General features: G+C 47.3%; 1 protein-coding gene across 2 annotated transcripts in view; it reads right to left on the bottom strand.

Annotated features, from left to right (window-relative positions):
- NUP62CL (nucleoporin 62 C-terminal like) overlaps positions 1 to 26,894 on the bottom strand; it is a 362,287-nt gene that overhangs the window by 165,768 nt on the left and 169,625 nt on the right. For both annotated transcript variants that reach the window (XM_063936986.1, XM_063936987.1), the window contains exon 5: positions 17,715 to 17,822. In XM_063936986.1, coding sequence (XP_063793056.1) covers positions 17,715 to 17,822 — 108 coding nt within the window. The remainder of the gene's footprint in view (positions 1 to 17,714; positions 17,823 to 26,894) is intronic.

Raw genomic sequence — 26,894 nt, 5'->3', positions numbered from 1 at the left:
TATGTCACTGCCGTGGCGTTGTCCGACTACACCTGGATCGCCCGATCCATTAGTAGAGGAGACGCCTGAAGCAGAGCGTTGTGGATAGCCCGGTGTTCCAGAATGTTGATTGGAAGAAGGGCCTCCTGGGCAGACCACCTGCCCTATAACTGTGCCCCTTGGGTGACAGTTACCCATCCTCAAAGATTCGCATCCGTCGTGAGGAGGATCCAATCCTGAATCCCAAAGTTTCAGCCTTCCAGGAGGTTGGAAGACTGTAACCACCACAGGAATGAAATCCTGGCCCTGGGTGACAGCCGAATCATCTGTTGCACCTGAAGATGGGAACCGGACCATATGTTCAGTAAGTCTAATTGGAAGGGTCTGGCGTGGAACCTTCCGTACTGTATCGCCTCGTAGGAGGCTACCATCTTTCCCAATAATTTTATGCAAACATGGACAGAGACTCAAGCAGGTCTGAGAACCATGCAAACTATTTCCTGGAGTGTTCTCGTGTCCTCGGGGAGGAACACTTTCTGTGCTAAAGTATCCAGTAGCATGCCCAGAAACAGTAGCCGCTGAGACAGAAGTTGGATTGTGCGACCTATATGGAGCAATAGAAGCTACCTGGAGCTCGCTTTTATCAGGAGATCGTCCATGTATGGAATCACATAGACTCCCTGGACCCTAAGCTGAAACATTTCCGCCATCACCTTCGGGAACAACCTTGGAGCTGTAGTAAGGCCGAAGAGTAACGCCTGAAATTGGTATTGTTCAGCAGGGCAAACCTCAGATAGGTCTGATGAGGTCAAATTGGGATATGTAGGTAAGCGTCTTTGATATCCAGGGACACTAGGAATTCCTGTGGTTCCAGGCCCGCAATCACCACCCTCAGATTTCATTTTGAATTAGAAAACCTTCAGGTAAGGATTCAAGGGCTTCAGATTCAGAATGGGTCTCACAGACCCATCTGGCTTTGGTACTACAGACAGACTGGAGTAGTAACCCTGTCCTTAATGCAGTAGTTGTACTGGAACAATGACCTGGGACTGGATAAACTTATCTATGACTAGTAGTAAAGTACCATGCAAACTTCCCAAAACTGGTAAGCTTGATTTGAAAAATTGTTGGGGAGGAGTACCGTTGAACTGCAGCTTGTAGCCCTGAGAGATAAGGTCCCTTACCCAAGCATCTTGGCAAGAACCGTCCCAGATGTGACTGAAGTGACGTATCCGAGCTCCCACCACGAGATCTCCTCGGGGTGGGTGGGCACCGTCATGCTGAAGTTTTTGCGGAAGCAGAACTGGCGTTCTGGTCCTGAGACCCAGCAACTGCTGGTTTTCTAGGTTTTCCTAGGGAGCCTCTTACTGCGTTGGAGGCTCCACTGGTTCTGGATCGAAATCTAGAGGACCGAGTAGATGGTCCCGGATAGGTACGTCTAGCAGGAGCGGCCCCCAAAGGGAGAAACGTGGACTTCCCGGCCGTAGCTTTAGAAATCCAGGCGTTCAGGTCTCCTCCAAAGAGCCATTCACCTGAGAAGGGAAGATATTCCACATTATGTTTAGATTCAGTATCAGCAATCCACAGCAATTTGGCTCTGCGCGCAGACACAGCCATAGCTGTAGTTCTAGCATTAATAGTGCCAATCTCTTTTAGGAAGTCACAGAGGACTCTTGCCGTGTCCTGAATGTGAGTCAGGAAAGCCACAGTATCGACTAAGGTCATATCACCCAAGAGACTTTCCATTATTTGACTAGCCCAGGAATGAATTGCATGTGTCATCCAGCAACCTGCGATGACCGGCCTTTGTGCTACGCCTGCAGCAATGTAAATAGATTTTAGAGTGGTCTCTATTTTCATATCAGCCGGGTCCTTAACCGCAAGGGAGCACGGAGCAGGGAGCACTGCCTTATTAGAAAGGCGAGAGACTTAGGCGTCTACTGCTGGAAACTCCTTCCAAAACTTTCTGCCCTCAGGGGCAGGTAATCAAAAACCTTTTTGTCACCTAATATTGTTTATCTGGATTCTTCCAGACCAGTTTAAATAAATCATACAATTCCGTGGATTTAGAGAATGTGACTGTTGGTTTCTCTCGGGGGAGGAAAAATGTCTGCTGAGTATTTGCATGCCCCAGGCGGAGCTTTAACTCACCCCGAATAGCCAATATGAGGGGTTCAATACCCTGAATCGGGGTCGGATTCCCACTTATGGGGACCACATCATCCCCAGCATCCTGTATATCATCATCATCGGTATCATCTGATAGGAGTGTCCGGGAGAGACCAAGTAGTCCGGGAGAGACTAAGCAAATCTGACTGATCACCTGACCGTAAATTTCTCACATCAACTCAAAAAATTTTATATATGAGATTGTTATATTGTTTTAATGAACTTTTACATACTTGCGTCAATGACGAATGTCTAGGTTACAAATATCGTTCATTTGTGTATATATATATATATATATATATATATATATATATATATATATATATATATATATATATATATATATATCTCACAGCTCGGTCAGTGACCTGAGGATATATCCGAATACTCGTACAATATATTCTGCAAAGTACACTCTCCCTCAACTAACACTGTCTGTATCAAGACATGTAGGATATTTGAGTGTTTGTAAAGTCTCAGCGCTGTGCAGAGGCGGTTTTACAAGGGAGACCTCACCCTGCAATCCCGGACACCAGCAGCAGCTATGCTCAGAAGATGGCGCCCAGCGTCTCAGTCAGGGAGTGAGGGAGAGTGTAAGGCAGCTCCAGGGCGGGAAATCTGCATGGAGATTGTACCCTGGGCCGGGGCAGTTGGAGCCGGACCACTGTAGAAACCATGTGGCTATTATATAGCCACAAGCTTTTTTTAAGAAACTTTTATTACTTTGTATAACCTTTTTTTGAGCGACTTTGCTATGTGTCTTAAACACATTTTGCAAAGGTCACTCCAACAACTTCCTGCCGCAACAAGTTACCCTCGTGTAGACGCTGGACTTACGGCGGGTGCCAGCTGGACGTACTAACAGGTCCATGCTGGCGACCAGAGACATCAGACACATCTAGGTTTTCAGATGTAGCTACAGTCAAATCAAAGTAATAGCTGCATATCAAAGTAATCTGTAAGGTACATAAATTGTAAAATGAGATTTATGGTAAGAACTAACCGTTGTTAAATCTTTCTGCGAGGTACACTAGGCTCCACAAGGAAATAACATCCAGGTGAAGAGTAGGATCTTGATCCGAGGCACCAACAGGCTCAAAGCTTTAGACTGTTCCCTAGATGCACAGCGCCGCCTCCTCTATAACCCCGCCTCCATGCCAGTGAGCTCAGTTTAGTTAACCAGCCCAATGCAGTAGCAGGTACCAGAGACGACAACCGCTCGTAGCCAATTACACCACACACTCACCACAGGAGAGGGTGTCAGCGGCTATGCCAATACCAACCCAAAAAAGCTAAGTGCGTCAGGGTGGGCGCCTTGTGGAGCCCAGTGTACCTTGCAGAAAGATTTAACAACGATAAGTTCTTACCATAAATCTCGTTTTCTGCTGCGGGGTACACTGGTCTCCACAATGATTAACATCGGGGATGTCCTAAAGCAGTTCCTTATGAGAGGGGACGCACTGTAGCAGGCACAAGAACCCGGCGTCCAAAGGAAGCATCCTGGGAAGCAGCAGTATCAAAAGGCATAAAACCTAATAAACGTGTTCCTCGAGGACCATGTAGCCGCCTTGCACAATTGTTCAGGGGTCGCACCACGGTGGGCCGCCCAAGAAGGTCCAATCGACTGAGTAGAATGGGCATTGATGGTAGTAAGAACTGGACGACCGGCCTGTACATAAAGCATGTGCAATCACCAGTCTAATCCATCTGGCCAATGTCTGCTCGGAAGCAGACCAGCCACGTTTGTGAAAACCAAACACCACAAAAAGAGAATCGGATTTCCTAACGGAATAAGTTCTCTTCACATAGATACGGAGAGCCCGTACCACATCCAAAGACCTCTCTTTGGAAAACAACTCAGGAGAATTAAAGGCCGGAACCACAATCTCCTGGTTAAGGTGGAAAGAAGACACCACCTTGGGTAAATAACCTGGGAGTGTCCAAAGAACCGCCCGGTCACGGTGAAAAATCAAATAGGGGGACTTATAGGATAAGGCACCCAAGTCCGAAACCCTTCTGGCTGAAGCAATAGCCAGCAAAAACACCACCTTAAGGGAAAGCCACTTAAGGTCAGCCGAGGTAAGTGGCTCAAACGGAGACTCTTGCAGAGCCTCCAAAACCACAGACAGATCCCAAGGGGCCACAGGTGGCACATAAGGAGGCTGAATCCTCAGCACACCCTGAGTGAATGTATGAACATCAGGTAGGGTAGCGATCTTTCTCTGAATCCAAACCGACAAGGCCGAAATGTGAACCTTGAGGGAGGCCAGACGCAGGCCTAAATCCAGGTCTTGTTGTAGAAAAGCCAAAAGTTTGGCCGTACTAAACTTGAAAGTCATGATTGTGAGACGCACACCAAGTAAAGTAAGCATTCCAGACCCTATGGTATATCAGAGCAGAAGCTGGCTTACGGGCCTTCAACATAGTTTGCACGACCGCCTCAGAAAAACCCATGGCCCTCAGGACGGAAGCTTCAAGAACCATGCCATCAAAGCCAGATGGGCCAAATCCTGGTAAACACAAGGGCCCTGAAAGAGGCAGTCTGGTCGTTGTGGAAGTAGAAGGGAACGATCCAACGAGAGGCCCTGTAAATCGGAGAACCAGTGCCGCCTGGGCCACGCTGGAGCGACTAGAAGTAGGTTTACTCCTCCTTGCTTGAACTTCCGTATTACTCTGGGAAGTAGCGACACCGGAGGGAACACATGCGGCAGCCGAAAAATCCACGGGATTGACAGAGCATCCACGAACGCTGCTTGAGGATCCCTTGTCCTTGCTCCGAAGATCGGAATCTTGTGATTGTGTCGAGACGCCATCAGGTCCACATCTGGGAGTCTCCACTTGTCAACGAGAAGTTCAAACACCTCCGGATGTAGGCTCCATTCTCCGGCGTGCACGTCCTGACGACTGAGATAGTCCGCCTCCCAGTTCAGAACGCCAGGAATGAACACTGCTGATATGGCCGGCAGATGGGGTTCTGCCCACTGAAGAATCCTTGATACTTCCTTCACTGCCATGCGGCTTCAAGTGCCGCCCTGATGATTGATGTACGCCACCGTGGTGGCGTTGTCCGGTTGTACTTGAACAGGTCTGTTCTGTATCAGATGCTGGGCCATTGTCAACGCATTGAACACTGCCCGTAGTTCCAGAATGTTTATCGGGAGTAGAGACTCCTCCTCAGTCCACCGACCCTGGAGAGAGAGTTATTCCAACACCGCTCCCCAACCTCTCAGACTGGCATCCGTCGTCAGCAGGACCCAGTTGGATATCCAGAATGGACGGCCCCTGCTCATTCGTTGGTCCTGAAGCCACCAGCTCAGTGACAGACAGACCTCCAGAGATAGTGAGATCAAGTGAGATCTGATCCGGTGAGGCAGGCCGTCCCACTTGGACAGAATCAACTTCTGCAGAGGGCGAGAATGCAATTGAGCATACTCCACCATGTCGAAAACAGACACCATGAGACCTAGCACTTGCATCGCCAAATGAATAGACACTTGCGGATGGGATAGGAAGCATCGGATCTTGTCCCGAAGCTTCAGGGCTTTCTCCTGAGACAGGAAGAACCGCTGGTTGTGGGTGTCCAATAACGTTCCCAGGTGTACCATGCTCCGAGCTAGAACCAGGGAGGATTTCTTCCAGTTGATCAGCCATCCGTGGGCTTTCAAGCACTGGATTGTCAAATCGAGATGACACCGGAGAAGTTCTGAGGAACTCGCCAGGATCAACAAATCGTCTAGGTATGGTAGTATCCTGACCCCTTGACGGCGTAGCGTGGCTGTCATGACCACCATAACCTTGGTGAAGACTCACGGAGCCGTTGTCAAACCAAAAGGTAACGCCCGAAATTGGTAATGAAGGTTGCCCACTGCAAACCTCATGATGAGATACCGCAATAGGAATATGAAGGAAGGCATCCTGTATGTCCAGGGAGATCATATAGTCCCCAGGCTCCATGGCAAGAACAATAGAGCGCAGCATTTCCATACGGAACTTGGAAATTCGCACATGCTTGTTCAAGGACTTCAGATTGAGAATGGGTCACAAGGAGCCGTTCGGTTTCGGGACTAGAAACAGCGGTGAATAGAACCCCTTGCCCCTCTGAGTCAGAGGCACCTGTACCAACAAGTGCAACGTGTTTGCTTTTGCCGGATCCAGAGACACATCTGTTAGGCAAAATCGATGAGGGGGGCGATTCTTAAAGGGTATGGCATAACCTCAAGCAACGACTTCCCTCACCCAGGTATCCGAAGTGGTCTTCAACCATTCCTGGGTAAAACCTAGAAGTCAGCCACACAAACTGGGATCCCCCAGAGGGAGGCCCACCCAGTCATGCGGTCGGCTTATCGTTTTTTTAAGCTGGCTGACGGGCGGCCTAAGCACGCTTCAGTCTGGGCTTGGCAGGTCTGGAAGTACGGGCTTGCTTCGGGTACGCCTGACCTTTTGCTTTACCTAGAGTACGAAAGGGCTGAGGGAGAAGTACTTTTAGCCTTCCGCGCGGAAGGAGCCATACTAGGTAGGCAGGCTGTTTAGCAGTAGCAAGGTCAGCCACAATCTTATTGAGGTCTTCTCCAAAGAGAATGTCTCCCTTGAAAGGAAGTACCTCCAGGGTTTTTCTGGAATCCAAATCCACCGACGAGGATCTCAACCAAAGGATACGTCTGGCTAAAACGGAAGCAGTGGCAGCTTTGGCCGCGAGCACCCAGGCATCGGAGGCCGCCTCCTTAAGGTACAGAGAAGGCGTGGCAATATACGAGAGACATTGTCGAGCATGCTCAGAAATATCAGAAGGCAGTTCCACCCAGAGTTCCTGAGCCCACGCCTCAACAGCTTCAGCAGTCCATGTCGATGCAATAGTTGGCCTTTGAACAGCCCCAGACAGGGTGTAAATCGCTTTTAAACAGCCCTCCACCCGACGATCCGTCGGTTCCTTCAGAGAGGTGACTGTAGTTACTGGCAGGGCAGAGGAAACAACCATACGCGCCACATGAGAATCAACAGGCGGAGGGGTTTCCCAATTTTTACACACCTCCACGGAGAGAGGACAGCCAACAGTCTTTTATTTGGTGTAAACTTTGTCCCAGGATTCCTGACGTATGTCAATCAGGTGTTTAGAGTAGGGTAGAACCTGCTTAACCACCTTCTTACGCTTAAACCTATCAGGTTTCTTGGAGACAATTTCAGGCTCAGAATCATCAGCCACCTGAAGAATGTGCCGTATCACCTCAATCAAACCCGAGACATCCACGGCCGATTTCCCCTCCCCATCTGAAACATCAGCGTCAGTGTCCGAGGGGTCAGTACAAGCACCTTCCTCCTCGGAGGACGTGTTAGTTAAGGCCGCAAATAGGGAGGAGGTAATGGCCCTTTAAGAAGATGACTTAGTATTATGCAGGCGAGAGTGACCCTTAGATTTGGACATGGATAGATTCAAATGCTGTAACTAAGTGGAAAGCTGATCCGCCCATGGCGGGTTCACAGCAGGGACCATAATCTGTGATAGCGGCACAGGTGGTCCCAGAGGGGGCGTCAATTTAGTTACAAGCGTGTTTAACAATGTGGAAAATGTAGCCCAAGGTGGATCTTGTGTTGTCCCGAGTGCTACCGACCCACTGGGGGGCAAGAAAGCCCCTGAACCTGAACTCTCAGCTGCCAAATTAGCCTCCATGCCGTCAGTGGCCTCACTAACACGCAGTGTGGGAGAGGCCCCAACGTCGTTGCCACGTGTAGCAGACATAACAATGCGCACAGTAATGGGCAACTTGGTGGTACAAACAGTAATGTTATAATTAGCAGCACTATACCTAGTAAGAACTCTCAGAATAACAGCAGCAGCTAGCCCAGACTGAGAGTTCAATAGGAATACAATTTTATATATATATATACATACACACACACACAGTTTCCCAAGTGCGCTAAATAGGGATGTATCTACAATAATTCTTCCAGTGTTGTTTCCATGAGTCAGAATTGAATACTGGAGAAGTTTTGTGTCTGAGAACCTGTAACAGACACCCCTCACCAAAATGGTCACCCTTTTCCAAGGTGCAAACTCAATTGGGAGTATCTTCACAGACTACACTGGAAACTCCAGACTGACAAAGTATAAGTATATTTCTCTGATGTCCTAGTGGATGCTGGGAACTCCCTAATGACCATGGGGAATAGACGGGCTCCGCAGGAGACTGGGCACACTAAAAGAAAGATTAGGTCCTATCTGGTGTGCACTGGCTCCTCCCTCTATGCCCCTCCTCCAGACCTCAGTTAGAATCTGTGCCTGGCCAGAGCTGGATGCACCTAGTGGGCTCTCCTGAGCTTGCTAGAAAAGAAAGTATTTGTTAGGTTATTTATTTTCAGTGAGATCTGCTGGCAACAGACTCACTGCTACGAGGGACTGAGGGGAGAGAAGCAAACCTACCTGCTTGCAGCTAGCTTGTGCTTCTAAGGCTACTGGACACCATTAGCTCCAGAGGGTTCGAACACAGAGCCCGTCCTCGATCGTCCGTTCCCGGAGCCGCGCCGCCGTCCCCCTTGCAGAGCCAGAAGACACGAAAACGGCGGCTGAAGACTCATGTCTTCATTAAGGTAGCGCACAGCACTGCAGCTGTGCGCCATTGCTCCCACAGCACACCACACACTCCGGTCACTGGTGGGTGCAGGGCGCTGGGAGGGGGGGGGGGGCGCCCTGGGCAGCAATTAGATTACCTTTTGGCAATAAAAACACATATAATACAGTCTAGCACTGTATATGTGTAAAAACCCCCGCCATTAAATTACACAAAAGGACAGAAGTCCGCCGCTGAGGGGGCCGGGCCTTCTTCCTCAGCACACCGGGCGCCATTTTCTCTTCACAGCTCAGCTGGAAGGAAGCTCCCCAGGCTCTCCCCTGCAGTATCCTGGTACACAAAGGGTGAAAAGAGAGGGGGGGGCCACATAAATTTAGGCACAAATTTGTATATACAGCAGCTACTGGGTAAACACTGAGTTGTAGTGTAATCCCTGCGTTATATAGCGCTGGGGTGTGTGCTGGCATACTCTCTCTCTGTCTCTCCAAAGGGCCTTGTGGGGGAACGGTCTTCAAATAGAGCATCCCCTGTGTGTGTGGTGTGTCGGTACGCGTGTGTCGACATGTCTGAGGTAAAAGGCTCCTCTAAGGAGGTGATAGAGCGGATGTGTGTGTGAGAGGGTGTCTCCGTCGACAACGCCGACACCTGTTTGGATATGTGTAAGTGCTGAGGTAAAATTATTGCACAAAAGGTTAGGGAACAGAAAGGAAATCTACCCTGGTCTGTCCCTATGTCACAGAGACCTTCAGAGTCTCTCTATGCTCACTACCCAAAATAACAAACACTGGTATCGACACGAAGTTTAACTCCACTGTCGACTACGATAATGCAAAGTAACAGCCAAGAGGGCTAAAAGGTATTCAATATATGATTATTGGAATAAAAGATGATTTGCATATCACTGATGACTCATCTATCCCTGACACGAGAGTACACATGTTAAGGGGAAGAATGCGGAGGTAAATTTCCCTCCTCTCATGAGAAAAAAAGAGCGGGAATCTCCAGACAAGAGACTGCAGCTTCCCACAAGAGAATTCTCAGGCTGTATCCTTTCCCCACTAGGGCCAGGATGTGTTGAGAATCTTCCCCTAGGGTGTCCTGTTTGCACTAGCTAGTCTCAGGGATCCTGCAGATAGTGTGCACATTCTAGTATACTACCCAGACCGGCGATTGTGTCGGCAGGGGTTTATAGCGCTGTGGCAGCATGGACAGGTACCTTATCAGCAGAGATTGAGACCCTAGTATGCATATAAATATATTAAGATGCTGTTTTAAGTGATAGACATATGATTATAAAGCATGCCCAAAGAGACATGAGTATACTGGGTCCTAGAGTCAAAGCTATGTCGATTTCTGCTTGACGTGTCCTGTAGAATATACATTGGACAGATGATGCCGACTTAAGAGGCATATGGAAGGCTGAGGATTGTGTGGAGAAGGGTTCTCGGGCCTGGTCTCCACAGCTATAGCTGGTAATTCTGATATTTTGCCTTATATTCCTGCACAGCCTAGGAAAGCACGACATTATTAAATGCAGCTTTTCGAATAAAGAAACAAGAAAGTCTGAGGTGCGTCCTTTCTTGTCAAAGCCGCGTGCAGAGGAAAGAAGCTGCACAACACAGCTAGTTCCCAGGAACAGAAGTCCTCCCCGGCCTCTACAAAAATCCACCAATGTCGCTGGGGCTCCACAGGCGGAGCAAGGCCCGGTGGGGACACGCCTTCGTAAGTTCAGCCACAAGTGGGTTCACTCCCTGTTAGATCCCTGGGCAATAGAAATTGTGTCGCAGGGATACAGGCTGGACTGTGAGAAGATGCCCCCTCACCGATGGCCCGGCGGGCTTCCCCCCAAGAGGGAGCCAGTGTTAACTGCAATTCGCAAATTGTATCTTCAACAGGTGGTGGTCAAGGGTCCCCTTCTTCAACAAGAGGGTGTTATTATTCGACCATGTTGTAATCCCGAAACCAGACGGTTCGGTTAGACCCATATTGAATTAAAATCCCTGAACATATACCTGAAAAGGTTCAAGTTCAAGATGGAATCGCTAAGAGCTGTCATTGCAAGCCTGAAAAGGGATAGACTTTATCGTAAATCGGGACATAAGGGATGCATACCTTCATGTCCCCATTTATCTACCTCATCAGGCGTACCTCAGAATTGCGGTACGGGATTGTCATTACCAATTTCAGACGTTGCCGTTTGATCTCTCCACGGCCCCGAGAATATTTACCAAGGTAATGGCTGATATGATGGTGCTCCTGCGGAAGCAAGGTGTCACTATTATCACATACTTGGATGATCTCCTCATAAAAGTGAGATCAAGAGAGCAGTTGCTGGACAGCGTATCACTTTCTCTGGAAGTGTAACGGCAACACGACTGGATTCTATATATTCCGAAGTCGCAGTTGGTTCCTACAGCTCATCTGCCTCGCCTAGGCATGATCCTAGACACAGACCAGAAAAGGGTTTATCTCCAGATAGAGAGAGCTCAGGAGCTCATGACACTGGTCAGGAATCTATTGAAAACCAAAACAGGTGTCAGTGCATCACTGCACTCGAGTCCTGGGAAGGATGGTGGCATCATACGAGGCCATCCCCTTCGGCTGGTTCCATGCAAGGACAATGGAACTTACTGGACAAGTGGTCCGGATCACATCTGCAGATGCATCGGTTAACACAGGGCCAGGGTGTCTCTCCTGTGGTGGCTGCGGAGTGCTCACCTTCTCGAGGGCCGCAGATTTGGCATTCAGGACTGGGTCCTGGTGACCACGGATGCAAGCCTCCGAGGGTGGGGGGCAGTTACACAGGAAAGAAATTTCCAAGGTTTGTGGTCAAGTCAACAGACTTGCTTTCACATCAATATCCTGGAACTAAGGGCCATATACAACGCCCTAAGTCAAGCGGAGTTCCTGCTTCGCGACCAACCGGTTCTGATCCAGTCAGACCGCAGGGGCTCATGTAAACCGCCAAGGCGGCACAAAGAGCAGGGTGGCGAGGGCAGAAGCCACCAGAATTCTTCGCTGGGCGGAGAATCAAGTAAGCGCACTGTCAGCAGTGTTCATTCCGGGAGTGGACAACTGGGAAGCAGACTTCCTCAGCAGGCACGACCTCCACCCGGGAAAGTGGTGACTTCATCAGGAAGTCTTCACGCAGCTTTGCAAATTGATGGGAACTGCCTCAGGTGGACTAGATGGCGTCCCACCTCAATAAAAAGATAAAAAAGGTTTTACGCCGGGTCAAGGGACCCTCAGGCGATAGCTGTGGTTGCACTAGTAACACCGTGGGTGTTCCAGTCGGTCTATATATTCCCTCCTCTTCCTCTCAGACCCAAGGGCTGAGAATTGTAATAAAAGGAGGAGTATGAACAACATTCTTTGCTCCGGATTGGCCAAGAAGGACTCGGTACCCGGAACTGCAAGAAATGCTCTCAGAGGACCCATGGCCTCTGCCTCTCAGACAGGACATGTTGCAACAGGGGCCCTGTCTGTTCCAAGACTTACCGCGGCTGCGTTTGACGGCATGGCAGTTGAACGCCGGATCCTAGCGGAAAAGGGCATTCCGGATGCAGTTATTCCTAAGCTGATAAAGGCTAGGAAATACGTGACAGCAAGACTTTTTCACTGTATATGGCGAAAATAGGTTGCTTGGTGTGTGGCCGGGAAGGCCCTACAGAGGAATTCCAGCGGGGTCGATTCCTGCACTTCCTACAGTCAGGAGTGACTATGGGCCTAAAATTAGGATCCATAAAGGTCAAGATTTCGGCCCTATCCCTTTTTCACTCAAAAAGAACTGGCTTCACTGCCTGAAGTTTAGACGTTGTTACAGGGGTGCTGCATATTCAGCCCTTTTGTGCCACCAGTGGCACCTTGGGATCTTAACGTTGTGTTGGATTCCTAAAATCCCACTGGTTTGAGCCACTTAAGACCGTGGAGCTAAAATATCTCACGTGGAAAGTGGTCATGCTTTTGGCCTTAGCTTGGGCTAGGCGTGTGTCAGAATTGGCGGCTTTGTCATGTAAAAGCCCATATCTGATCTTCCATATGGAAAGGGCAGAATTGAGGACTCGTCCCCAATTTCTCCCTAAGGTGGTATCATCGTTTCATTTGAACCAACCTATTGTGGTGCCTGCGGCTACTAGGGGCTTGGAGGATTCCAAGTTGCTGGACGTAGTCCGGGCTTTGAAAATTTATGTTTCCAGAACGGCGGGAGTCAGAAAGTCTGACTCGCTGTTTATTCTGTATGCAGCCAACAAGGTTGGTGCTCCTGCTTCGAAGCAGACTATTTACTCGCTGGATCTGTAGCAAGATTCAGCAGGCTCATTCTGCGGCTGGATTGCCGCATCCGAAATCAGTAAAAGCCCATTCCACAAGGAAGGTGGGCTCTGCTTGGGCGGCTGCCAGAGGGGTCTCGGCATTACAGCTTTGCCGAGCTGCTACTTGGTCAGGTTCAAACACGTTTGCAAAATTCTACAAGTTTGATACCCTGGCTGAGGAGGACCTTGAGTTTGCTCATTCGGTGCTGCAGAGTCATCCGCACTCTCCCGCCCGTTTGGGAGCTTTGGTATAATCCCCATGGTCCTTACGGAGTTCCCAGCATCCACTAGGACTTCAGAGAAAATAAGAATTTACTCACCGGTAATTCTATTTCTCGTAGTCCGTAGTGGATGCTGGTCGCCCGTCCCAAGTGCGGACTATCTGCAATACATGTATATAGTTATTGCTTAACTAAAGGGTTATTGTTATGAGCCATCTGTTGAATGAGGCTCAGTTGTTGTTCATACTGTTAACTGGGTATGGTTATCACGAGTTGTACGGTGTGATTGGTGTGGCTGGTATGAGTCTTACCCGGGATTCCAAATCCTTTCCTTGTAATGTCAGCTCTTCCGGGCACAGTTTCCTTAACTGAGGTCTGGAGGAGGGGCATAGAGGGAGGAGCCAGTGCACACCAGATAGGACCTAATCTTTCTTTTAGTGTGCCCAGTCTCCTGCGGAGCCAGTCTATTCCCCATGGTCCTTACGGAGTTCCCAGCATCCACTACGGACTACGAGAAATAGAATTACCGGTGAGTAAACTCTATATTTATATTATTGTGAGGGTTTTCACTCTATAAAGGTATGTTTATTTTTGTATTGTATCCTGACGAAAGTTTTTATAATAAAACTGAAACGTTAATGAACGATAAGCAAAGAAATTATGAAGGCAATTGCAGCCTATCAAGTCCTGAGAGTGCCGCCAATCTTTCTCATTATTATATATTATATATTATATTATATATTATATTATATATTATATTATATATTATATTATATATATATATACATATATACATATATACATACACAGCTCAAAAAAATAATGGGAACACTGAAATAACACATCCTAGATCTGAATGAATGAAATATTCTTATAAAATACTTTGTGTTCTTTACATAGTTGAATGTGCCGACAACAAAATCACACAAAACTTATCAATGGAAATCAAATTTATTAACCCATGGAGGTCTGGATTTGGAGTCACACTCAAAATTAAAGTGGAAAAACACACTACAGGCTGATCCAACTTTGATGTAATGTCCTTAAAATAAGTCAGAATGAGGCTCAGTAGTGTGTGTGGCCTCCACGTGCCTGTATGACCTCGCTACAACGCCTGGGCATGCTCCTGATGAGGTGGCAGATGGTCTCCTGAGGGATCTCCTCCCAGACCTGGACTAAAGCATCCGCCAACTCCTGGACAGTCTGTTGGTGGATTTTTAATCTTATTACTATTTTTTAATGGATTGATTTTTTACTACTCTCATAGTACTTGATTGATTTTTTATATTATTCTCATATGTATTTAAAAAAAAATGTATTGGAATTTTCTCTCTCTCTCTGGCTTTTTAAACATTTTTTAGATGGTTAGTGTAATAACCTTTTTTAGCAACACTTGTCGCCGACACCCCTATCCCTCCATTTTCTATATACGTTTCAGGCAGTAATATACCAGTATTATAATTTTTAGGGTCTGGCTGACACCTATCAGTAAGGGTATGTGTGCTTTTTAATAGTGTTTCTAGTATATTTATATCTCACAAGTGGCGCTATACTACTCCTTTTGCAATATATATATATATATATATATATATAAAAAAAAGAGAGAGAGAGAGAGAGAGAGAGAGAGAGAGAGAGAGAGAGAGAGAGAGAGAGAGAGAGAGAGAGAGAGAGAGAGAGAGAGAGTGTGTGTGTGTGAGTGTGTGACTATAATTCACAAGTAAAAAATACTCCAGTAGTATAACTTGTAAGGCAAACCTATATTATCAGAGTAAAACCTGAAAACACTTGGCCCCCTCAGGTATAGTAATATAGGAATAGCACGCCGAGTAAAATACCCTGTAATTAAGGTAACCACGCAGCAGCTACATGCACACACATATATAGTCACAAACGTACCATGCAGATATTATGTACCATAAACTGCACTGGACTAGCAATAAAAAGTAATACTCAGTATGGCTATATGTGATAACAATAGATATAACAATGCACAGTAAGCACTGGATGTATATCACAGGGTGTTTGTACCACACAACCCTGACAGTATGCACTCTTTCTTAACTAGCACTGTCCCAGTGACAGGTAGAATACTCAAGTGTCCTGTAGGAAGCACAGCACTGGCAGTCAGGTGGTTGTGCCCCTGCAGTCCTAGAAACAGCTCAGCTCAACCTGTAATGGCCACTGATCAGTAGTGAGGGAGAGATATGCAGCTCCAGGGCGGGAACATTACAGAAATGGCGCCCTGAGGCAGGGGGGAGGGGCCTCAGGTCCGGCCTACTCCCCCTGCTGGCATCCCCACCAGGCGTGCGGGCAGTAAAAGAAGCGGGGGGGGGGGGGGGTAAAGGTACAGGTGTCCCACCTGACATGTGCCCCTATAAACACACCCTGGTGGCTAGTGGAACAGCAGCCCAGTAATCTGTGTCCACGCCTATGGCCGCAAGGGATCGCGGTGTACAGCGTGGCACAGAAGCCCCTTACCTCCCCCTTGACAACGGATCCGGGAGACGGAGGCGTGTGTGTGACTCACGAGGACAGAGGAAGAAAAGCCGGCACCTCCGCTGTAGTGACCTGGCAATCGCGGCGCGGGAGTATACAGCGCCGCTGGGGGTGATGGAGCTTCTGCAGGGACGTCTTGTCTGACACAGCCTGCTGCAGCCCTGTGGTAAAATCCTCTTCTTCTTTTAAACTAAGAAATAGGCTGCCTGAGGCAGTCCCGTTAAGTGACCTGCTACTGCAGGCGCCAACTACAAACTGAGCTCACTGGCATGGAGGTGGGGTTATAGAGGAGGAGGCACTGTGCATCTTGGGAACAGTCTAAAGCTTTGACCCTGTTGGTGCCTCGGATCAAGATCCTACTCTACACCCCGATGTTCTTTCCTTGTGGAGCCCAGTGTACCCCACAGCAGAAAATGGTCTGACAGGAGCTCCTCAGTAGGTTTAAGTTGCATGACCCCCAACTACTCTACTCATGGAAGAACACAGAGGTGACCATTTTGCATTCCAAGTAGAAAGGCATTCAAATAATCCCCATACTGACTATTGCAGCAGAGACACAGCTAAGTGCATCTAATACAGTCACTGAAAAGCACAGACAACCTCCCGGTATAATACATGGGGCGGAGTGGTGGCTGGCAGTAAGATCATGCTGTAGTGCGCCGTAATAGCAGTCTCTCCGCCTGTAACCAGTGCTTCTGGTTGCTGGAAAGTGGTTTTGGAATAGTGGTTGTCCACATGATGGAAGCACAACAAATAGAATAGTGGGGTCCGACTCCCTCTAGGGCTGCGAGTAAGTCTGGGCTGGTGGGAAGCCCCAGACATTATCATTATTACCAGTTATTTATTACGTGCACACATATTCCATAGTGCTTTCCTGAGAATGTTTGGACATTCACATCAGTCCTGGCCCCAGTGGAGTTTACAATCTATATACCTTAACACATGTACATGCACACACATTCACAGTAGCGCTAATTTATCCACAGGATCCAATTAACCTACCAGTATATTTTTGAACTGTGGGAGGAAACCGGAGTACCCGGAGGAAACCACTGCAGGCACGGGAAGAATATACAAACTCCACACAGGTAAGGTCATGGTGGGAATCAAATCCATGACCTCAGTGCTGTGAGGCAGTAATGCTTACACCGTATATGAGAGGCCCCAGAGCACAGACATTCGAGCAGGGGTGCAGGAAATGCTACACCACCACTGAGTCCCGCCCCCAGCCCGGCACGCATGATTGATTGAACTAAGAAGCGGCAAGAGTAAGGGCAGTCTTACCATCCAGTATGTCTGGCCGGCTCCGGCAAGCACTGTAGGGGAAGTAGCAGAGCTGCTGCTTATACAAGAGGCTAGACATACTACGGACATTCACATAGGGGCAGTAATGCATATGGCACTACAAGTGCATAGCTAGCCAAGCTAAACTCTGTGAAAGCACTTAACACTGTGCTCTGGCAGCCAACACTACAACTAGCTCCTAATGGTAGCCTGTGGCCGCATGCGCACTCTACACCGCCAGCGCTGCAGGAATGTGTGCACCTTTTGATATCTACATCTTTCTGAAGCTAGAAACCCGCCCTCCTTGCTAACCAAGGGGAATGGGCAAACCTATCGCTGCTCAGCCGGCTGATGCATGGAGGGCCTTCTCGCTGGGTCTTATGACCCTGGCCAGGGACCCGGGCCAATGGCCTCAGTAAGCAGTGTGGAGCAAGCTTCTGCAGTCTGCCTAATGATGCCTTGCTAGAAGTTCAAAAGCAAAATAAAATAAAATGTAAAAAGGGCTGGAGAATAAACCAGCTTCCTCGGGCACTTAATCTAAATTGAAGTCTGGGTGGTATATAGATGGGGACTACAATTCTAAAGAAATTTTAAGTGCCAGGCTCCACTCATCCACCCGTCTATACCCTAGTGTTATCAAGAAGAAAATTAGTCACTCTGCCTTAAAGCAGGAGCTGAATGGCTTGTCATACCTGAAGCAGCTGTAGTTGTGATTGAGAAAAGAGATGGTGCTGAGGTTGCAAGTAGGGAGCTGAGAGACGAAGAAGTGCTAGATGTAGATGGCGCTGTTGACGTCAAAGCTGCAAGGAAATAAGACAAATTTATAAACACGAACAAAAAAAAAAAAACCCACACACACACACACACACACACACACACACACACACACACACACACACACACACACACACACACACACACAATATGCCTAAATATTTAATAGGTCCACTTAACAACTGAATTTGCTCGATACCTTTCCATTACAGCTTATTATATACAAGACTTGAGGCTTGGGGTAGATTTACTAAGGAATGGTAACAGGAATACATGCTAATCTAGGCTTGTTTAGCATTTATTCCTGCAGCAGTTATAAATAAAAAACATTACACCTTTGGTGGTCTCGAATGGGGACCTTGGGCATGGGAGTCGATGTCTTTATCCACTATACTACGGATATCTCATGTGAACAGTTAAAGTTTTTTAACATTTAACGTTAAATCTGTTCTTGAAGCTATATTTTATTTATTTATATATAGATACCATGTGTCTTTATTTGTATGATTTTATTTATATGATAATTGTTGATAATATATCCTGAGTAAGTAACTATTCTGTTTGGTCTAATACTATTTTTAGATTTGCACACTACATGCACTTCTAACAATGAAGTTGATTTTAAGAAATAACACGTGAACGGCTACCCAAATAACCATTGATTGGCTAGTTTGGGTTTAAAAGCGGCAAAGCATAGCTACAGTTTCATCCTCTGACGAAACCGCCATGCTACAAGTGCAGAGAAACGCGTAAGGACACTACCTAAATCTACCAGATTCTCTCTGGACATTTCGCTTCACTGACACTCTCCCTCATTAGAACACGTAATGCTCTTAATAAGCCTTAAGCCCCGTGGACATCCGGGGTACATTACATCAGTGGCGGACTGGAGGTTTGAATTGTTCAAGTGATATTTAGGACATCATAACAGAGACGGCTCACCAAGCGTCGGTTTTCCATGGGCACAGGTGGAGCATAGCGCTGCACCATCCGCTTACAGCCAGCAGTGTCCTCCCTCTGCCCTTCACGTGCATCTCCTGAGCAATCGTCATCCATATAGGTGAGCACAGCGTTACCAATACTGCTGAAAGTGAATCAGCGCTGACCCTCTATCTGCATATCAATACAGTGGAGTGCACAGGAGGAGGTGAGCAGGATAATAACCTTTTATGTTAGTTGTGTATGTATTGTGCATGAAATTGAATCCGTGTTTTTTATATATATTTTTTTTAAATAAATTATTTCTATATTGTTTGTTAAAGCGCTCCCTTGGTATTTTGATTATACCTATATTTATTTGTGTATAGAGGGCTCAGGCAGCAGTTGCAGAAATTTTAAGAAACTCCCTTAGTCTGCTGGGAGTCTTTTCTTCCATTAAACATGCTTCACATGACAAAGACAGGGGAACACATTGTAATCCTACAGCAATTAACTTGAACTTAAGGGAGGAAACCAAAGTGTAAAAGTTGGGTGTCCAGTTCCCCACAATGGGTTAAAAAAAAAGCAAAATACATAAAACCGATGACTTGGTGGCTGCTCGACCGCTGCTATACTGCTCAGGAGGCACCAACAGATCTGATAGAATGTGCCAGCACATCATTAGGAACAAGTTTTGAAACTCCAGTGTGAGTGAGACAAATTACTTTAACGGTCTGTAGAATTAGACAGAGGTCACAACTGGAGAAGGAAAGGACTTATCCAGATAACAAGATGTTTTTGTATTAACCAATTAAATCTCTTTCTTAACCATGGGGGTTAGTGAGGTATAGAGGAGTCAGCACTTAATGAGCTAATGTTTTAGTGGTATATAAGTTCCTCTCCTCCAACCCTTCCTCATTTTGCACTTAAAGATCCTCAAGGATAGTTTGAAGAATAAACCATTAGCCTCTCTCTCATATACACAACCAGTAAGGGACGGATCAAAGTGTCCTCCAGATAAAATCAAAGAAATAAATGTAATTTGAAAGTACCAAAAAATAAAAATAAAAATGTTCTCGCTTTCCTTTATTTGGGGGGACACTTCTTAACCACAGTGATGTACAAAAGCTGTCCATGGGGGAGGGTGCGTACTAGACTTATCGGAACTTAATATTTTACTTCGAAAGTCAGATTTACCGACACAATCATGAAAACTAAATTTGGTGAATGTATGAACTGAGGACCATGTAGCTGCTCTACATAGCTGCCAATAAAGTATTTAAGATCCATGGCTCTAAAGGAGGCCGATATGGTGGTTTTAAGTGTTAAACATTCTGCAAAAAATAAAAAGGGAAGATTTATGTTCTCACTTGGTTAAATCATTTTCTTCAAATTCATAGGGGACACAGGGTTGACAATGGGTACAGCCAGAAGAGGAGTGACTGGGCACCAGTTACTTATTTTTTTCCCAGCAGCACAGGGCTCCCTCTCCAAAATACCCCAGCCCTGCCAGTTAACTTAGCAAGCCCATGGCAAGGAGCAGGAAAACCAGCACACACACATAAAAGACAGGTGAATAGAGAACAAGTATAATAGTAATTAACCCCCTTAAGTCAGGTGCATCAGTGTGGGCACCCTATTGAGTCGAAGAAAATAAGAATTTACTTACCGATAATTCTATTTCTCGGAGTCCGTAGTGGATGCTGGGGTTCCTGAAAGGACCATGGGGAATAGCGGCTCCGCGGGAGACAGGGCACAAAAAGTAAAGCTTTAGGATCAGGTGGTGTGCACTGGCTCCTCCCCCTATGACCCTCCTCCAAGCCTCAGTTAGGTACTGTGCCCGGACGAGCGTACACAATAAGGAAGGATTTATGAATCCCGGGTAAGACTCATACCAGCCACACCAATCACACTGTACAACCTGTGATCTGAACCCAGTTAACAGTATGATAACAGCGGAGCCTCTGAAAAGATGGCTCACAACAATAATAACCCGATTTTTGTAACTATGTACAAGTAATGCAGATAATCCGCACTTGGGATGGGCGCCCAGCATCCACTACGGACTCCCGAGAAATAGAATTATCGGTAAGTAAATTCTTATTTTCTCTATCGTCCTAGTGGATGCTGGGGTTCCTGAAAGGACCATGGGGATTATACCAAAGCTCCCAAACGGGCGGGAGAGTGCGGATGACTCTGCAGCACCGAATGAGAGAACTCCAGGTCCTCCTTAGCCAGGGTATCAAATTTGTAGGATTTTACAAACGTGTTTGCCCCTGACTAAATAGCCGCTCGGCAAAGTTGTAAAGCCGAGACCCCTCGGGCAGCCGCCCAAGATGAGCCCACCTTCCTTGTGGAATGGGCATTTACATATTTTGGCTGTGGCAGGCCTGCCACAGAATGTGCAAGCTGAATTGTATTACACATCCAACTAGCAAAAGTCTGCTTAAAAGCAAGAGCACCCAGTTTGTTGGGTGCATACAGGATAACAGCAAGTCAGTTTTCCTGACTCCAGCCGTCCTGGAACCTATATTTTCAGGGCCCTGACCACATCTAGCAACTTGGAGTCCTCCAAGTCCCTAGTAGGCGCAAGACACCACAATAAGCTGGTTCAGGTGAAACACTGACACCACCTTAGGGAGAGAACTGGGGACGAGTCCGCAGCTCTGCCCTGTCCGAATGGACAAACAGATATGGGCTTTTTTGAGAAAAAAAAACCACCAATTTGACACTCGCCTGGTCCAGGCCAGGTCCAAGAGCATGTTCACTTTTCATGTGAGATGCTTCAAATCCACAGATTTGACTGGTTTTAAACCAATGTGTTTTGAGGAATCCCAGAACTACGTTGAGATCCCACAGTGCCACTGGAGGCACAAAAGGGGGTTGTATATGCAATACTCCCTTGACAAACTTCTGGACTTCAGGAACTGAAGCCAATTCTTTCTGGAAGAAAAATCGACAGGCCGAAATTTGAACCTTAATGGACCCCAATTTGAGGCCCATAGACACTCCTGTTTGCAAGAAATGCAGGAATTGACCGAGTTGAAATTTCTTCGTGGGGCCTTCCTGGCCTCACCCCACGCAACATATTTTCGCCACATGTGGTGATAATGTTGTGCGGTCACCTCCTTTCTGGCTTTGACCAGGGTAGGAATGACCTCTTCCTGAATGCCTTTTCCCTTAGGATCCGGCGTTCCACCGCCATGCCGTCAAACGCAGCTGCGGTAAGTCTTGGAACAGACATGGTACTTGCTGAAACAAGTCCCTTCTTAGCGGCAGAGGCCATAAGTCCTCTGTGAGCATCTCTTGAAGTTCCGGGTACCAAGTCCTTCTTGGCCAATCCGGAGCCATGAGTATAGTTCTTACTCCTCTACGTCTTATAATTCTCAGTACCTTAGGTATGAAAAGCAGAGGATGGAACACATACACCGACTGGTACACCCACGGTGTTACCAGAACGTCCACAGCTATTGCCTGAGGGTCTCTTAACCTGGCGCAATACCTGTCCCGTTTTTTGTTCAGACGGGACGCCATCATGTCCACCTTTGGTAATTCCCAACGGTTTACAATTATGTGGAAAACTTCCCTATGAAGTTCCCACTCTGCCGGGTGGAGGTCGTGCCTACTGAGGAAGTCTGCTTCCCAGTTTCCATTCCCGGAATGAAACACTGCTGACAGTGCTATCACATTATTTTCCGCCCAGCGAAAAGTCCTTGCAGTTTTTGCCACTGCCCTCCTGCTTCTTGTGCCGCCCTGTCTATTTACGTGGGCGACTGCCGTGATGTTTTATCCCACTGGATCAATACCGGCTGACCTTGAAGCAGAGGTCTTGCTAAGCTTAGAGCATTATAAATTTACCCTTAGCTATATTTATGTGGAGAAAAATCTCCAGACTTGATCACACTCCCTGGAAATTTTTTCCTTGTGTGACTGCTCCCCAGCCTCTCGGGCTGGCCTCCGTGGTCACCAACATCCAAAACTGAATGCCGAATCTGCGGCCCTCTAGAAGATGAGCACTCTGTAACCACCACAGGAGAGACACCCTTGTCCTTGGATATAGGGTTATCCGCTGATGCATCTGAAGATGCGATCCGGACCATTTGTCCAGCAGATCCCACTGAAAAGTTCTTGCATGAAATCTGCCGACTGGAATTGCTTCGAAGGAAGTCACCATTTTTTTTACCATGGCCCTTGTGCAATGATGCACTGATTTTAGGAGGTTCCTGACTAGCTCGGATAACTCCCTGGCTTTCTCTTCCGGGAGAAACACCTTTTTCTGGACTGTGTCCAGAATCATCCCTAAGCACAGGAGACTTGTTGTCGGGATCAGCTGCGATTTTGGAATATTTAGAATCCACCCCTGCTGTTGTAACAGTATCCGAGATAGTGCTACTCCGACCTCCAACTGTTCCCTGGACTTTGCCCTTATCAGGAGATCGTCCAAGTAAGGGATAATTAAGACGCCTTTTCTTCGAAGAAGAACCATCATTTCGGCCATTACCTTGGTAAAGACCCGGGGTGCCGTAGACAATCCAAACGGCAGCGTCTGAAACGGATAGTGACAGTTCTGTACCACGAACCTGAGGTACCCTTAGTGATAAGGGCAAATTTGGGACATGGAGGTAAGCATCCCTGATGTCTCGGGACACCAGATAGTCCCCTTCTTCCCGGTTCGTTATCACTGCTCTGAGTGACTCCATCTTGAGTTGAACCTTTGTAAGTGTTCAAATTTTTTTAGATTTAGAATAGGTCTCACCTAGCCTTCTGGCTTCAGTACCACAATATAGTGTGGAATAATACCCCCTTTTCTTGTTGTAGGAGGGGTAATTTAATTATCACCTGCTGGGAATACAGCTCGTGAATTTTTTCCCATACTGCCTCCTTGTCGGAGGGAGACCTTGGTAAAGCAGACTTCAGGAGCCTGCGCAGGGGAAACGTCTCGACATTCCAAACTGTACCCCTGGGATACTACTTGTAGGATCCAGGGGTCCTGTACGGTCTCAGCGTCATGCTGAGAGCTTGTCAGAAGCGGTGGAACGCTTCTGTTCCTGGGAATGGGCTGCCTGCTGCAGTCTTCTTCCCTTTCCTCTATCCCTGGGCAGATATGACTCTTATAGGGACGAAAGGACTGAAGCTGAAAAGACGGTGTCTTTTTCTGCAGAGATGTGACTTAGGGTAAAAACGGTGGATTTTCCAGCAGTTGCCGTGGCCACCAGGTCCGATGGACCGACCCCAAATAACTCCTCTTCCTTTATACGGCAATACACCTTTGTGCCGTTTGGAATCTGCATCACCTGACCACTGTCGTGTCCATAAACATCTTCTGGCAGATATGGACATCGCACTTACTCTTGATGCCAGAGTGCAAATATCCCTCTGTGCATCTCGCATATATAGAAATACATCCTTTAAATGCTCTATAGTCAATAAAATACTGTCCCTGTCAAGGGTATCAATATTTTTAGTCAGGGAATCCGACCAAGCCACCCCAGCTCTGCACATCCAGGCTGAGGCGATCGCTGGTCGCAGTATAACACCAGTATAACACCAGTATGTGTGTATATACTTTTTATGATATTTTTCCAGCCTCCTATCAGCTGGCTCCTTGAGGACGGCCCTATCTATAGACGGTACTTATCCACCCCTAAGGGGTGTTTCCCAACGCGCCCTAACTTCTGGCGGGAAAGGGTATACCGCCCATATTTTCTATCGGGGGGAACCCACGCATCATCACACACTTCATTTAATTTATCTGATTCAGGAAAAACTACGGTAGTTTTTTCACATCCCACATAATACCCTCTTTTGTGGTACTTGTAGTATCAGAAATATGTAACACCTCCTTCATTGCCCTTAACGTGTGGCCCTAATAAGGAATACGTTTGTTTATTCACCGTCGACACTGGATTCAGTGTCCCTGTCTGTGTCTGTGTCGACCGACTAAAGTAAACTGGCGTTTTAAAACCCCTGACGGTGTTTTTGAGACGTCTGGACCGGTACTAATTGTTTGTCGGCCGTCTCATGTCGTCAACCGACCTTGGCGCGTGTTGACATTATCACATAATTCCCTAAATAAGCCATCCATTCCGGTGTCGACTCCCTAGAGAGTGACATCACCATTACAGGCAATTGCTCCGCCTCCTCACCAACATCGTCCTCATACATGTCGACACACACGTACCGACACACAGCACACACACAGGGAATGCTCTGATAGAGGACAGGACCTACTAGCCCTTTGGAGAGACAGAGGGAGAGTTTGCCAGCACACACCAAAAACGCTATAATTATAAAGGGACAACCTTATATAAGTGTTTTCCCTTATAGCATCTTTTTTATATATTTCTAACGCCAAATTAGTGCCCCCCCTCTCTGTTTTAACCCTGTTTCTGTAGTGCAGTGCAGGGGAGAGCCTGGGAGCCTTCCCTCCAGCCTTTCTGTGAGGGAAAATGGCGCTGTGTGCTGAGGAGATAGGCCCCGCCCCTTTTTCGGCGGCCTCGTCTCCCGCTCTTAACGGATTCTGGCAGGGGTTAAATATCTCCATATAGCCCCCGGAGGCTATATGTGAGGTATTTTTAGCCAAAAAAGGTTTTCATTTGCCTCCCAGGGCGCCCCCCTCCCAGCGCCCTGCACCCTCAGTGACTGCCGTGTGAAGTGTGCTGAGAGGAAAATGGCGCACAGCTGCAGTGCTGTGCGCTACCTTAAGAAGACTGAGGAGTCTTCTGCCGCCGATTCTGGACCTCTTCTCGTTTCAGCATCTGCAAGGGGGCCGGCGGCGAGGCTCCGGTGACCATCCAGGCTGTACCTGTGATCGTCCCTCTGGAGCTAATGTCCAGTAGCCAAGAAGCCAATCCATCCTGCACGCAGGTGAGTTCACTTCTTCTCCCCTAAGTCCCTCGTTGCAGTGATCCTGTTGCCAGCAGGACTCACTGTAAAATAAAAAACCTAAGCTAAACTTTTCTAAGCAGCTCTTTAGGAGAGCCACCTAGATTGCACCCTTCTCGGCCGGGCACAAAAATCTAACTGAGGCTTGGAGGAGGGTCATAGGGGGAGGAGCCAGTGCACACCACCTGATCCTAAAGCTTTACTTTTTGTGCCCTGTCTCCTGCGGAGCCGCTATTCCCCATGGTCCTTTCAGGAACCCCAGCATCCACTAGGACGATAGAGAAAAGGATTTAACCAGCTAAGAACATTAATCTCCTTTTCTTCCTCCACTAGGAGCACAGGATTGACAATGGGAGGTTCCATAGCTGTAATCTTAAGGGATGGGACACTTGTGAGCTGCACTGAGTCTAAAGACACAAAGATGTAAAACGCATAGAAACGAATGAAATTGTAAGCAGAGGACCAAGTGGCCACCTTACAAAGTTGCTCCACATTGAGCTGCCAAGAGGGTCCCACTGATTGGGTGGAAAGAACAGTCACCACAGCAGGGACAGAAAGGTCCGCTATAGAGTAAGCCCAGCGGATAATCCAAACGAAGCCACCTGGCCTACCTTGGTTGTGGAAGTAGACAGGACCACAGAGAACCCTTCCTACGGAAATCTCTAGATCCATTGCCATAAAAACGGAGGGCCCTCACAACATTCAAAAAGGTCTTACCCAGTGAAGAAAAAGAATTAAAAGGGTCTATTGGCGCCTGTGCAGACAGATGAATTAATATAGCTGATGGTTAGCAGCCACCTAGTGAAGAGGTAGCCAGCCTCTTCTATTGACAAACCAAGAAGAAAGAAATAAAACCAGGTGGTGCTTGACCATACACAATACAAATATTAAAAATTTAATAAACATATAAAACTAAAGAGACATAAATTAAAACATACTGGACGCATTAAAAATAAATTGTATTCAGCCTGAAACACCTAGTATTGTATTGGCGTGGCTGATATATTCACTATATAAATAAGAAGGCATCTGGAGTGCATGAAAATTTAAATGACTGGGTATAATAACCGATATACACCAAGCGGAGACTCAGTATAGTTCAGTCAGTCTCAATGCTTGAATCCGTTTGTAAGTGATAAAAAATATAAAATCAGTCAAATTGTCACAGTTCTACAACCCGGAGCCACACCCCGCTGCTTATATCAGTGGGAATCTTACCCAGTGGTGAAAGGCGCTGTAAGAGCCGCTGGCCAGCGGATGGTGAGTGCGATCTCACTACTTAGTGCTGCATGTAG

This window comes from Pseudophryne corroboree, chromosome 8 (assembly GCF_028390025.1).
Source record: "Pseudophryne corroboree isolate aPseCor3 chromosome 8, aPseCor3.hap2, whole genome shotgun sequence".
Taxonomy (NCBI): Eukaryota; Metazoa; Chordata; class Amphibia; order Anura; family Myobatrachidae; genus Pseudophryne; species Pseudophryne corroboree.
This window is presented reverse-complemented; position numbering and strand designations above follow the sequence as displayed.